This window comes from Micropterus salmoides, unplaced genomic scaffold (genome assembly GCF_014851395.1).
Source record: "Micropterus salmoides isolate LMB-PRFRI ecotype aquatic unplaced genomic scaffold, ASM1485139v1 Ms_hic_scaffold_12, whole genome shotgun sequence".
Lineage (NCBI taxonomy): Eukaryota > Metazoa > Chordata > Actinopteri > Centrarchiformes > Centrarchidae > Micropterus > Micropterus salmoides.
In genome coordinates, this window is record NW_024040263.1 from 13,981,384 (window position 1) to 13,997,020 (window position 15,637).

At 41.4% G+C, this 15,637-nt stretch overlaps 1 protein-coding gene across 2 annotated transcripts in view; it reads left to right on the forward strand.

Annotated features, from left to right (window-relative positions):
• The window catches only part of pax5 (paired box 5), a 54,092-nt gene extending 38,684 nt beyond the window's left edge, over nt 1-15,408 (forward strand). For both annotated transcript variants that reach the window (XM_038713501.1, XM_038713502.1), the window contains exons 7-11: nt 308-440; nt 6,285-6,386; nt 8,923-9,009; nt 10,466-10,552; nt 12,248-15,408. In XM_038713501.1, coding sequence (XP_038569429.1) covers nt 308-440; nt 6,285-6,386; nt 8,923-9,009; nt 10,466-10,552; nt 12,248-12,330 — 492 coding nt within the window. In that variant the 3' untranslated portion in view covers nt 12,331-15,408. The remainder of the gene's footprint in view (nt 1-307; nt 441-6,284; nt 6,387-8,922; nt 9,010-10,465; nt 10,553-12,247) is intronic.
• Nucleotides 15,409-15,637: the final 229 nt, after the last annotated feature.

Genomic DNA, 15,637 nt, shown 5'->3' on the forward strand with positions numbered 1-15,637 from the left:
GACTCTTGGACTTGGTTGTACAGTAAATCCCTGTCTTTGTAAACAGATCAATAATCTCTCAGTTGTACGTCTGTGTGTGTGTGTGTGTGTGTGTGTGTGTGTGTGTGTGCGCGCGCATGTTCACACTAAAGCATCATTGCGCTTTGCTATGAGGACGGGGCAGCATGGTAGAAATGTAGCCGGATATAACAAACAAATTGATCACAGCTGTAAGCAATATCCAGCATGACAGTATATTCATGTTGTATCTAACAGAAAATGTCATTTGTTATATTTTATTCTCTCTCCACTTCCTTTCTCTGCACAGACGTCCGATTATTCGGCCATGGCCTCACTAACTGGTGGATTGGACGAGATGAAGAACAGTTTAGCCAATCCTGGTACAGGGTCAGAGTTAGGAGCCAGTGTGTCCGGTCCACAGTCCTATTCACTCGTTCCAGGTAAGAGAGACATCCAGCTAATAACTGCACTCCTGCTCTGAAATAAAATGTGATTTACAATATTTTAACATTACATATTTATCAGGTAGCCTGATGTATCTGAAATCTTTTTGGGATTTACTGCTGGATTTTATTTTATCTATACAGTATGCACACTGTATGTCTTTGTCTTTATATTGTTTTTGTCTTTTTGGCAACACACCTGAATGTGCATACACCACTTTTGTAACAAAATCACATTTTTACCGTTTCAGTGTTTTTTTAATTTAGGGGGCATAGTCAGCGATGTCACTTTTATGGCCAGTGCGGTTACATGTGCTCTTTATTAAGAGAATTTTTCCATCATTTTCATAAATTCCCTGAAAACCTTTTTATGTATCCAACAGTACAATAACAGCAGCGTAATAACTTTATTTTGCATATTAACAACAACCAATCATGAAAAAATGAAGAGTCAGATATTGTAATATAAAATACTATATAATGATAAGCTGATTAAAGTGGACATTTTTATATATATAAATGTATATCTATATATATATATATGTGTGTGTGTGTGTGTGTGCGTGTGTGCGTGTGTGCGTGTGTGTGCGTGTGTATATGTATATGTATGGATATGCAAGAGAAAATGAGAGAAAAACAACTGGAAAATCAAGCCTAGTGCACTGTCCTGGACTTAGTATTACATACAGTGCACAGGTCTGGCTTTAGTAATACATAAGCCAAATGCCTTTTAAGTCTATCTCAGCAGTGAAGGAAGCTACATGGATTCTAAGTGATCCCATTTAAAGAGCTCAGCGCTTTGGATCTCAAGAGAGGTGGGAAGCCCAGAGGAAAGGTTAAAATAAAATTGAGAGCAGGAAATGAAAGGTGGAAGGATAGAGGAAAAGTGAGAGCCTTGTCTCTACCTCTGTTTCCATTTAGGGGCTCTGGGAGAGGCAGCGGTTAATTAAGAGTAGACCAGGGAGCGCTTGGACAAGGCTTCGACATTCCCATCTGTAATGAGGGGAATCATAGAGCTGGGAATTTGGGATATCTGGGAAAGGGCTCTTTTTTGCCCTTTGTAACCACTGAGGAATATTACCTGCGCTAGTTAGGAGAGAGAGACACACAGAGACACAGAGAGAGAGAGAGAAAGAGAGAAAGAGAGAGAGAGAGATGAAAATTTCCATTTCTGCTTATGCATGCAAACACACCCATTCGTATTCACACACACACACACACACACACAGACACACACACACACCTTCTGAATATTATGCATACATTTCCTTGCCTGTCGTTTCCCTCAGAATAGAGCTCCCTCTAGGGGATCAGACGTCTGTGTGTTTGACGCAATGTTATTGCATCCTTGAATTGTTGATACTGTGGACACACGCTGTAGAGCAACATTTACACATTCAATCTTCCCTTCAGAGGCCTTTCCAAATCTGTAGGGCATTTTAATTTCCCCCTGAACTTCACCTAGTGTACTCAAGTGCAAAGGGACATGCTGTACACCCTCGTTTCCCTCCAGGTTTGACATGTGTTGCTCTGATGGCTGTTTGATATGAAAGAGTTAGATAGGCAGACAGTAAAAGAGAAAGAGAGGCAGAGGATGTGTTCATCTGTAGCTGCAAGTGGGCACGGAGGAGACTTGTACTTGTACGTTGACCTCTACTGCAAAGCTGTGGAGAACAGATACATCAACACAACTGGCATACATATGCACAAATACACTGTGTGCACAAACACAGAAACACAAACACGCACACCTCAGAGGATCTGGCCCTGTCTGCCCCCTCTAAGTTGGGCTGTAGAGAGTCCATCTCTCCTCTCTTACCACCCTCTCCTCCCTCCCCTCCTTGCCCTGTGCACTGACCCTGAGCGGATGAGTAGCCCGTCTGCACTAATGCCTTGCTGTCGCATCAAACAGCGAGAAAAACTTTACTACACTGAGACAGGAGAGAGGAGGCGGAGAGGGACAGAGGAGGCTGGAGCAGGGAAAGGATCTGTGAGAGAGAAACACAAGTGGGAGGTAAAGAGGCAAATATTAAGTGAAGAGGACAGAAACATGAAAGGATGTGACGTTGGAGCCCCAGCTGATTAGTAACCACAGTTTGTCTTTGCTTACTCCCATTCCTCATATCAACTCCATTTCTTCTTCCATTTTTGTTCCCCTTGAATTATTTTTTCCCAATAAAGCCCGACTGATACCATATTTATGAAGTTGACCAATATTAATATTTGAGAATTAATATAGCCAATAATCATTTTTTAACACGTAAAATAAACAAACATTTTTGATGAGAATCCCTTGAATTTTAATGTTAGCCTGAATAACCTCAGTTTATGTACTGACAATCATGTTCCCCAAAGGATGTATCTTAACGACTTTGGTGATCCCTAAACTTTTCAGAGAGCACCATGATCATATAAAAAATAGTTTAATACTTATGTACTAATGTAATGACCAAATACCCGCAAAACAAATAACTTTCAGATTCTGCTGAATTTTGCGTTCAGTGCTAATTAGCAAATGTTCACATGCTAACTAAGATTTTGAACATTATACCTGCTTAATGTCGCCTTTTTTAGCATTATCACTGCTGACATTAGCATTTAGCTTAAAGCACGGCTATGCCTAAATACAACCTCACAGTGGTCTGACTTGTGAAGTACTCATTCATTAACTAAGTATATTAACATTATCTCAACAGATTTATTTCTCAGATATAGTCACTAGATACTTTTTTTCTTTCTTTTCTTTTTACATACAAAACATATAATATTTATAAAATATGATTCAGTGTTATAGATTTAACTACCCGGCAGTAAATAAAGTAGTTTAAAATTACCTCCATTTTGATCGACTGCAACATTAAAATGCTGTGTACGTGTTAATTCACCAGCAGTGGTAAAAAACAAAGTATAGTATGACATTCGGAGAATGGCCTTTCTGCATAATGAATACTTTGATTTTATCAATACTTATGGTATGTACCTTTATTTAAATATAACTTTGAATGTACAACTTTTACTTGAATTGGAGTACACTTACATTGTGGTATTATGTTCACGTAAGTAAAAAAATTCTCCTTCTACCACTGCTGTTCTGTCGTTCTCCTCCACCTACACCTCCCCTCTTCTCTTTTCTCTCTATTTTGTTTCACACAATCTTTCCATTCTCCCTGTCTTTTATGTTATCTTCTCTATTTCCCATCTCCTCCTCTCTCTCCCTCTCCTCCTCTCAGTTAGTTAGTGGTGGTTAAGTGGAGGGGAAGTGAATGGGATTGATGGTGTTAGCATCTGAGCTGTTTATGATGATGATAAATGTGTGTGTGCAGGGGGGGAGGAGGAGGAGGGTGTCAATGTGTGTGTGTGGTTGTGTGTGTGTGCATATATATGATGATGATGAATGGAGGGCTCCCTCTCCTCACACTCCCCATGTCTACTGCGTGCAAACACAGAGAAATGATTTGGGCCGACACACTGTCATGTAGTCTAATGCAGTTATATATCCAATCCACCAAGTGACAGACAGAGGGAGGTGTAGGGGGGTAACGAGAGAATGGGGAGTTGGTAAATTAATAGATGTCAGCGGATGGAAAACAAGATAGAAAGAAACAAAAGAAAGAGGGAAATCCTAAATGTGCTCCTTCAGTAAAGTTCCTGCACAAGGTGTAGAGTTTTCAAGGCAATATTTGTTAGCATATTAACAATAGCTAAATGCTACCACATTTATTTTGAGTATTTAGTTTAGGAGCGGAAAATAACAAACAGTAACAAACAGCTTAACTTGAACTGTTTTCATAGCACAACAGTAGTAACTAATAAAATAAAATTGCAGTCTATGCGGATGTCACAGTTTGGCTCATTGTTATGGCTTTCTAAGATCTTTTAATGGAACAGGGCTGTTAATGTTACTAATTACACCTGTGCTATTCTTGCTATGACATCATAATGTCTAACTGAGTAGATTTTTCTTTTACCAAAATCAGTCCAGTTAGGAAGGTATTACACAGTGGTGTGGGGTGGGGTAAATTTTTGGGGAAGCCAAGCAAGAGGGGATGTCCCTTTTGGAGGGCAATTACCTAATGTATTGTGCTATTACAGTGCAGGGGATAATTTTACACAAAACTGAATCATACTTTAAAGATGTGCATCTGTTCAATCATCAATACATACGCTGAGTTGCATTTACCGACAGTACGCCCTCTCTCTCTCTCTCACACACACACACTCACTCTCTCTCACCCCAAATAGCATACATAGCCCGCTGCTTATAGTGCACAGTACAATAAGGCTACGGTTAAGAATAAAAGAAGCATTCACAAGCTCAATCAGAAGACGTTTGAAGTTTTACATTTGCACAGTAGCAGTAGTGCATGTATCAAATAGGCCTACATACTTCTTATTTAATGGCCAAATGTTCATAACAGAACATCACTCAAGACTAACAACCGAGTACCAGACCAACAGAGTATAAACAATTAGTCAGGTAACCTAGCCCAGTGCCATGTGGCAGGTGCTGTCCGGAGCTCATCATCTATGCGTACACAACCGCAGTAAAAACAATAAGGTTACTTCAGCGGACTATTTATTCACAGCTAAATCCAGGCAGTTTGGCGTTGGTCTTCCGTCAGATTTAATCTTAAGTTGCTGCAGTAGTGGTAGTTTAGTAAAACTATTTATTATAACTAAAAACTACAAATCTCCACCCTCCATAACTGCACCAGCTAAAGTTGCTAACAGCTCCCGTTATTTCATCTGAATGACGTTGATCGCATGCTGTGATTTGGTTAGCGTGAAGCCAGACAGCGGCTGGCTTCTCTTGGCATCATCCTGACTAATCACATTTAGGCAGTGGCATAACAGTGGCCTCACCTGATTGGTTAATCATTTAATTTTTTTTCACAAGGGGATGCCAACTCTGCCTGGCCTCCCCGCGTAGTCAGACTGCAGGTCAGTCTACAGTGGTGAAATATAGTGTTTCACCACACAGCATTTAGAGGGGCGCTGTTTTACTTATTGTAAAATACTCAGTGAGAAATGGGAAAGAGATGACAGCAACAACACATAAGATTTATTGAAACTAAAAACATTGTGTGTGTATTAAAATCACAAATATAGTCTGACAAAAACAGGGGAAGCCTGGCTTCTCTTGGCCGCTGGGAGAAAACGCCACTGGTATTACATTTGAGTTTGTTTTGAATCTCCTTTCCTTTAAAAGTCCATTTCTGAGTAGAGATGTTGACAGCACATATTTATGGAAGTTAGACCATAGTCGGGTATAAACTCATTTGACAATGATACACTGTTTAACTGTTTTATAGTTCCTTTGCTGTACAAAAATTTTGTCAAAGTAACACCTAATGTTAAAGGTCATATGTAAAACCTCTCTATGTAAAAGGCACTCTTTGCTGTTTAGCACACTCACAATTAAGATCAGTCAGAAATCAAAATCACCTTTATCGCATAATGTAAAACTTTACTCAGCTGATGGGCCAAAGAACAACTATGACAAAAAAAACAATTTTGATAATCAAGTAATCATTTAAGTAATTGTTTTAAGTTCGAGGGCAAGAGACGTGAAAATCATCTGGTGTCTTACATTTTTATGATGGAATGGTTAATCTCTTTGGGCTTTGGACTGTTGGTCGCACACAACAAGACATTTGTAGTCATCAATTAATTGTTTCTGGGCAATATAGGACCATAACAATTTAAAGGATAATGTGCACGACTAACAGACAGCTAGGAGGTATAAGTATGATGACAATAACAGTGTTGACACTGATTGAAATATTGATAGTTTTGAAAATATTGATTATAGAATATATGTGTGTGTGTGTGTGATTGCAGGTAGAGACCTAGCCAGCACCACTCTGCCAGGCTACCCTCCTCATGTTCCTCCCACTGGCCAGGGCAGCTACTCCACCCCCTCCCTCACTGGCATGGTACCTGGTGAGTACACACACACACACACACACACACAAACCATACACTGACTGAAATGGTTTCAACTTTCCATACCTTTTCATCGTATTTCGCTTTCCTCTGCAGTAATTCTGTCACCTCGCCACCCATCACCTCAGCAGATCTGTAACTGTACATACATATCTGTTTGAATTCCCACTGGTTGTGTGTGTGTTTCCTGTATGTGTGTTTCCTGTGTGTGTGTCTTCGGAGGGTGTACTTAGCGTGCCACTTCTTCCTTCTTGTCTGTCTACACTGTGGCTGACAGTGCTCCCAGGGGGTGGCGTGTGTATGCGTTTGTGTGCATCTATACGTGTGTGTGTGTTTGCGCCCATGTTGTGTGTGTCTCTCTGTGTATCATTAGAAACCAGCCACAGTAGCACAGCTGTCCCTCCTCAACATTAGTAATTTGTTTTTAATGAGAATCACCAGTGACCCACGACTAATTCATTCATTCCCTTCCACTCCGCCTTCTACGCCGCTTTTGTGTTTCAATCCTGGACCACCATTCTTTTTCTTTTTCACTCTCTCTCTCTCAGTTTTGCAGTGGTGGTCATGGTCAGTGTGAAGCATACTGTAGAGAAATAAAGGGAGAAACACAAAAGAAACGGCAATGAAAGTCAACAACAATGTTGTTTACAAGTTCTTGTCTCTGTGTACTCCCAATCAGTCAGTCTGTGACACACACACTCGTGGGCTGACATGCACACAAACACACACACACACACTCTCAGTGGACATGTAAGAACAGCACGTCTAAAGATGGGTAACCCTGTCGCCCTGTCCCCCTGCGCTCACCCTGTCCTGTCCTCAGGTTTGACAGCATGTGTGTGTGTGTGTGTTTGGGTTGGTGTATGTTTATGTGTGTGCTGGCATGCGATTGTTTGTGTGCATGTTTGTTTTTGACAGTGTGTGCGAGTGTGTGACCTTGACACTGAGCTACACAAGGGAGACCCCTGAGCATCCTCTCCCCTCCTTCCATGCCCGTCTCCATCCCTCCCCTCGTCTCCTGAACAACCTGACATGTTGCCGTCACTACGGTGATGACAAGGGGAGGATGTTCGCACCCAGGGATGCCATGGAGACCGCATCCCGACCCCACCTGACAGACGCAGCTAAACACACACATACACACACACACACACTTGCACAAAGGGTAGTGCGAGAAAGAAAACTTGAAGTGTACATCCGCACACACAAACAGTCTCGACATCTAAATTCTTCTCAGTGAATATTCGAAGCTGCCTGAATCCACGAGCTGACTGGAATGAGTGGAAGAGATAATCTCCCAACTTTGCTTCTCCAGCTCCGCCATGTTTTATCTCTGCACTTCTCAGGCAAATTATCCTCCTTTTTGTCCGCTCTGTCTAATATCATACCTTCATTAAGCAAGCAACTCTTTTCTGCTGTTCTTCTTCTACTCTCCCTCTCTCTCTGTCTCTCTCTGCAGCAGGGGGGGCTGACACTCAGAGGGGGTGTAGAAGAGCAGTGAGGCAGAACCGACAGAACGAGAGGGAGAGAGGAGGGATGGGGGGTGGGGGGCATCAGGGTCTGTGACTGTCAGCTATGGGAGAGGGATCCCCCGGGAGAAGTGAAGGTTCAGGAGGAAAGAAAGAAAGAGCAAAAGCGTGGGGGGAAAAGGAGAACAAAAAAAGAGGAGAAGAAATGGGGAAGAATGTTGTTTTGATGTGAAGGTTGACGGGTGAGCCGTAGTCAGGCGGGCCACAGGACGAGAGAGAAAAATAAAAGAGAAAGGGGTGAAGGGAAGAGTGGGAGGGGAAGACAAGAGGAAGAGTAGACCCCAGACAGTAAGTAGTAAATGAGGGAGAAAAGCTAAGCTATCATCCTCTGTATGGGAGAACCACTACAGTCTCACTGAGATCTCCAGTTCAGTCACTCTCAACTAGTCTGCAAACCTCTCTACTGGCAACAAAGGGGCAGGTTTAAGCTTCACTGGAAGCAAAAAAGCAAATCTGAACAAGTCCCCTATGGTTCAGGTTTGTGAAAGATCGCAATCAGTGTCAAAAAACAAAAGCAGAGTGGTAAGTGCAGCAGAGTTTAGGCAGCCACAAACCAAACTGGGTTTTTAACCAACTGTTGGGGTAACTCAGTCAGTACAGACAGACAGACGTGGTGCTGTGCAGCAGAAACAATAAAATTCGGGATGTTGTTAGTGTTATGTACATGGAATATGAATATACAGGTGTCTTTTTATTCCATGTAAATATACATCCAGAATATGATCCAAATCAGGATAGCTTGATTGTTCATAGCAAAGGCTGATAGCTCAAAAAGTGAAGGGCTCAGTAAAACATCTTATTACCTCAGAAGGTTGGCGGTTCAATCCCCGGCTCCCCCTGGTTGTGGGTTCGAAGTGTCCTTGGGCAAGATACTGGCTGTATGAATGTGTAGTTTCTGTTTGTATGAATGTGTATGACTGGAAAAGACTAGAAAGGTTTGCTATACAAATACAGAGGCTGCTTCTAAACGTGCTCTGTTATTCTTGTTTTGTGTTTTCTTTCAGGGGGAGATTTTTCCGGAAGTCCATATTCCCATCCCCAGTATTCCACATACAATGAATCGTGGAGATTTCCTAACCCCAGCTTATTAGGTAGGTGCTTCCCACATCTCTGCACCCAGTTCTGCTTACAGGAACTGGATCAATAATTGTATCAATGAATTTCATTTCATTCTACCTCACATCCCAATTCCAGCTTCTCTAATACTCTCTTGTAATATGCTGTATCTTTCATGCTCCACTGTTCATTTTTTTCATTACATTATATTTCTTTCTCTATTGTACCGTACAGTACAATACATCACAGACATACTAATGGTTCTGTGGAAGGATGTTTTAAAAGACTGGCAATTTGGGGTGTGAATGGATTTGAAGAAAAGGGAAGACAGGCAGACAGAGAAAGAAGAAGGAACAGATTAACAGGCATTTATCTCCATCCGTTATCAGTGGTGCATTTTGGGATTTTGTGTTCACATTTCATTTTAAGCAGTTAATGTGGAGGAAGATCTCTGTCACCCCTTATTTTTACGTTTTCATGCAGTTACCCTCACATTAACGACTGAGACTGAACCGAACTGCCACCAGCAGGCAATTTTAGCTTACAGCCTATGAACTAATCCACTTTGAAAGGCAACGTGACATGGCAGCAGTCTTAATAATGCGTTTTCAGACAACAGAATCCAGCACCAGAAATATAGAAAAAGATGTCTTTTGTTGATTGACTGCATCTTTTTGTAACATTGCATTGTGGTTTGATTTTTTTGATTTAGCACTAGCGGTGGGTGATGTGACAATGCCATCAGAGATTTTGCCATATCATTTATAATGCACTACCTATCCCTTTAATATCTCTGGGGGGTTGAGGCCATTACCGATAATGTTGCAAATCCATGAGCAAGACTGATTTAGGTTATTGGATTTTATATGATTTTTTTTGCATCAATGTGATGAAATACCTTGATTTGTCTGGTATTTAATTTACTGGATTAGCCAAAAACAGTCCATTAATAATTTTATTATCGATTTTTCAAGAAAATGTAGTATATCACAATATAAATCAATATCCTGATATAAAATCATAGTGGATTGATAGAGGAGTTTATTCATATTGCCTGGTTAGATTATATGCTGTCATTTTCCGGCTAGAAGCTAGAGGATCTTTCATTGCAGGACTCATAGTCTCAGTTATTGTGCATCGGTACCGCTACCGGTGAGTAACTCCTACCAACTAATGACAAAATCCATAAATTACTGTCACTTGAAGATGACACAAGGTTGCAGAAGTTATGCTGAATGACATCGCAAAACTGTCCTCATGTCTCTGCATCAGTGTTTAAGAATAAAAATTAACCGTTAACAGTTATTGTCAAAGTTATTGTCTATAAGGAGCCGTTTTAGGGGTCACGTTTAAAGGTGAAACGGTCAAGGGGTGACGGTGTAAAGGTCAATAGGTGAGAAGGGTCAGCGCTGTGCTGACCTGTAGTGTCCCCCCCCCTCCACCCTTTCCTCTCCTCACCTCTCGTCTCCCTCCTTCCCTCCACCCCCCCAGTGTTTCAGCAGGATTATGGGTCTCTCCTGGGGACGGAAATCGGCTGCTCCTCCAGTCTCTTCACCAGCCAGGCAGGACAGATGCAAGGTAGGTGGAGAAAGAAAGAAAGAACAAACGAACGAGAGAAAGCAAATGAAATGAGTACGTGCAATGATTCAAGTGTATGTACAGAAGGAGGTGCAATGATGAGGGGAATTTATGGTAGAGCATTGAAAGAGAAGGAGACTGTAGGGGAACTTTAGTATGAGGACCAGACGCTCATAAGGTTTAAGATTGATGGCAAGGGGGACGTAGAGGCTGTGATACAAAGGAAAGGCAGGGAAGGATGAGAGTAGAGGTGACAAATGAAAGAAAGGGGAGTTTTAAAAAAGAGGCAAAAGGGCGTCTGAAGTCTTGACTGAGACTAAATAGTTTGTCAGGCCAGCTTAATGCCTCACTTCCCCAAAGAGCCTCGTGAGATTACCTGGACTGTGGACAGACATAACCTGTCAGCACCCAGCTGGGCTGATTGATGGAAGTGACAGAGACAGGTGTGCGTGTGTTTGTGTGTGTGGAAGGTTTTTTTTTTTCCTTCCTACGTGTATTAAGGTGTGTGGGTGTGGGTTTCTGTGTGTCTTTGGGGTTACAGTATTGAATTGACCTCTTCCCTGAGGAGAGAATAGACTCAAGGGATCAGCGGTAGTAGAGCTGTACTCAGTGTGTCAGCTTAGACTGTCACTTAGATAGTGTGTGTGTGTTAGAGAGAGAGAGAGAGAGAGAGAGAGAGAGAGAGGGAGGGAGAGAGAGAGAGAAAGTGAAGGGGGAGATGAAGAGAAGAGTGTCAGAAAGTAGACTGAGTTCCTTTTATTGGTTGGACAAGACAAGCAGACTGTCATTAGCTCCATCAGCTCATGTCATCTCATCCCAGCCTTTCACTACTCACATTCAAAGTAAAATATAATCTTAACAGAAAATTGGAGCTGCTCATTTTACATTTACACGGCATTACAGTAACCTCAGGTAGTTAAAGGATCATTCTGATTTATTACAACTTTGGTCTTTTTTCTTTTTGTCATTTTAACCATCATTCCTACCCGTAATAAAAATTCCACTGGCCAGGTTAATTGCTCATATCTGTGAACGTGATGACACTGCAACAGAAGTGGGACACTGGGAAAGAAACATGAGTTTTTTTAAGTTTTAAACAAATCACCAAGTTAGCCAAATTTGTTTGGAAGAGAAAGTAATTACTGTCATTGGGTAAGCACACTGTTTTCTCTGTGCAATGAGGGATTATTACTTCGAGGTAGTGTCTGAACATCTCAACATATCAGGTGCATATAGGCAAAAAGGCAAAAACAAGGTCAAGAGAAAAAAATCACTAGAGAAAAAGGCAAGTGAATAGATACTCTTGAAAAGATAATGGTCAAATGAATGAGTTATTATTTCCTGTTGCTTGCTCACTTTAAATTTTACAACAAAACACAGTGAAACATTAGCAGCTGTAGAGCCAGATATTTCCCTCAGGAGTAGGTGGAAATCAAACACATTGCTAGACTTCCATTCATCAGGTGGTCAGAATCAGGAATCCATATTAATGCTAATGTTGCTCTGGATCTACTGGATTTGTAGGCAATGTATGCTAACACATTCCCCGTTTCAACTTCAACAACTATTACGTGATAATACAGGATATCAACCTTACGTTTACAGCTTGTTGCATTGCCCAGAAGTGGCCAAAAGTTAAATTAATGCAGGTTTAAATAAGCTGAATGAACCATTTGCGTTTGTGTTTCTGCCCAGGGTCCCCGTACTACTACAGTGCAACATCACGGGGGGCGGGGCCTGCTGCTACTGCAACAGCCTCCGCCTACGATCGCCACTGACCCCTCCTACTGAGAACAGAGGAGGATGAGGAGAAGGAGACGAGGGAGGGAGGGAGGGATGGATAGCACCAGCACCAATCAGTACAAACCTGCCTACGCACGGACAACAATGAGGATGAAGATTTCAAATTTCTGACGTCAGTGAAGTTTGAATTTTCTTTGATTGACACTTAAAGCCAACAAACGCACTGCTGGCCTGCAACACAGACATGCTGTTTGGGTATTACATTACTGAGAGGACACAGGTGTGGCAGTGTCAATATGTGATAGATTAAGAAGATTTTTTTTAAGCACGTAAATTGGACTCCAGTACTTTTGTCAAGGCTTGGTATTCATTGTTTTAAACAGTCACCTACAAATCCAAGAAATCAGTGGACTGTGTGTGCAACAGAGACTGAAGCTGTATTGTGGTCTTCTGGGTAAAATGTGTTTTCAGGTTGAGTTGATCAGAGCAAAATCACTTATTCAAACAGTCTTTTTATGCCCCGACATCAATCAATCAATTTTCTATGCCATGCTACGGTGAAGTAAAGACAATCCAATTCTCATAACTTTAAATGACCAAAATCACTTAAAGCATTACCATTCTAGTCTCTCTGCTGTAGATTCAACACATTTCCCCTGGGATCACAATGCTTAATATTAAATACCCTACTTGTTCATGGGAGTGTCCAGTTTCACAATTGACCGTTCGCTAAGCCCCCCTTCCTACCCCCATTAGTTACTGTGCTATGCCTGGAGGAAGTGGAAATGGTGTTAAATGTCATAACAAAACAAAGAAATCTTTAGCTGTAGCCTGTAGTGACTTAACAGTTCATTGATGGCACAGTTAGCTAATGGTCAACACAAACCTCAACATCTGTCACTATTTGTTTGCGTTACACTAATCAGATTTTGTGTTCATTAATAATAGTGTAATTGCTTTATTTGTGTTTCTAAAAATACTTTTTTAGTTATTTATACAAGCCAAGCTCAAACAGCACGACTTCAGTAAATCCAGCAGAATACAGAATCAACCTCTGTTAACGTGCCTCCCATCATTTCCCTCCTTAAATGCACATGCAATGAGAAGAGAGGAGCACCTTGCAGACACTCAAACAAATAACACTCCGACTCCAGCCAGCTTGATAAATACAGCATGTTTGAAAAACAGACACAAAGGCCTTTGTAAATCTGGCCCACAGTTCAATGTATCTTTACACCTTTGCTTGTCTGTTGATGGTTTTTAAAAAAGGAAGATAACACTCCACCCTCCAAACTTTAAATGCAGGGTATTAGTCTTACTACAGCCAATCCAAAGCTTGACAGGTCTGCCGTGCCTAGTTGTGGTTGCTGAGCTATGACTGGATAGTTGCTGTTGGGGGTGGGCTTTAGCAAGCGGTCAATTTGAGCCATTTTAGCCAGATCCCACTGTGCTTCCCCAATAAGGAAAACTGTATCCTAACATCCACACTTGCATTCAAAGTGGTTTCAATGCCACTGACTGGCCTTCCAGTAAAGCACAGCCTAAAATCTGAGCCCTCTACTGTAAAACGAACAATGTACATGTTCACATCAGACCAAAATCAAATCCACCAGGGAGTGTTACTGTACAGGAAGGTGCTATCCTACCTCCCCAGCCAAGATTTAGTCCTGATCAAGAGCTATTTATAATGGAGGAGACACAGAGTAATATATTAAGAAGCTTTTCTGCGCTGCACTCCGTGAGGAGAGTGAATGCCTGTAATGATTTATAATATGTGTCACGCTGTTGTGCTAGAATAGTGATGATGATGATGATGATGACGATGCAGTGAAATATGAAATCTTAAAAAACTTTCAATATGAAAAGAAGTCTTTGTTTATAAATATGACCTGATTGCGATTTTCCTGTTTATAGTTTATAGTATCAGTTGACACCGGTGCCATTGAATAAGACGCCATTTTTCCCCCGCTTCCTGAATATTGAAAAGAAGAGCCAGGAAGCAGTGGCACCCTCTCTTTCTCTCTGTCTCTCGCTCTTTTTCTATCTCTCTCTTTAAACTCCCCAAAGATGGGCCCCCCTAGTGGATCGGCTGACTAACTACAAAAGCACAAAGAGACTCAATCATCATTTAAAGGCGCCATTTTGCTTTCCTTTCAGAACCATTTAGTACTTCTTCTTCTTCTCCCCCTTTTGAGTGCTTGTCCTTGTGCTGTTTGACATCCTGAAATTGTTTCTATAAAAGCTTGCTTTCGTGAAAAAACAAGTGAAACTGTTTTCTTTTTTGTTTGTCTCCTACATCAGTTCTGCGCTGTGACAATGTATGACACCAGGGTTTGAGGCCTTACCCATCCTGTACAGACACAGTAGGACAGAGTTGCCCTTCAGCACTGATCTGAAATCAGTGTGTTATCCCTCTCACATGTTTGAGGGCCCACGGTGTTGATCTTGTGAGGGGGCAATATCTTCCTAAACCTGTACGTAGCTTCCTGTCTCACTTCTGTCCATACAAGATTTGTACAGTAATCAGTGAACGAGAAGAGAAGACACAATGTCAATAGCAATTATTTACATTTGACTTTAGATTTTAGTGATGAAGCTTTCATTATGATAAAAAGACTAAGAGGTGTGTGGTGTTGTTTTAGCCATCGTCTGCAAGTGTTTACATATCTTTTGTTTGTTTGTTTTGGGGTATGCGTGGCTGGCCGTAGCGCCTTATTGCTACAGTGTAGTTTTGCTAGCTAACAGATTGGAGGCACCGAATCTGCAGCGTGAGACATAAAATATAGCTATATAAACATATAACTATAAACACTGAACAAAGCTGTTAGTTTGTCAATCTTTGTTGTTTCTTGTTTTTGAAATAGTGATAGAGTGGATCATTTTACATTTGTAGATCTCAAAAGTTGTCCAATCTTCTAAAGAAGATTCTTATGACGGCTCACCTGCTGTGCTGCCAGTGGGCACCGCAGCAGGAGCCTTTCCTTATTTCTGTCTCTCTCTCTTGATCTTTCTGAGGCATTATTGAACCTGAACCACACCAGCTGAAAACAAGGACAGTGCCTTTAGTTTTATATGTCAACACCCACCCAACCCCTCCCCACCCGACTGACAACGCATCACTAAAACAAGATTCAGCGTCCCTTCTTGCAACTCCTAAACTTGCCTATCTGCCCATGCAAACAGCAGCCTTTACATTTACATACTGTATCAACAGTAACACTGCACCTCTGATAATAGGACCTAGCCCTGATCAGGCACATTACACATTACGGTTCTGCATTGATATATCCCAGAACTCTGAAATTTCAGTCACAGATTCACTAATGAAATTTGTAACAGGGA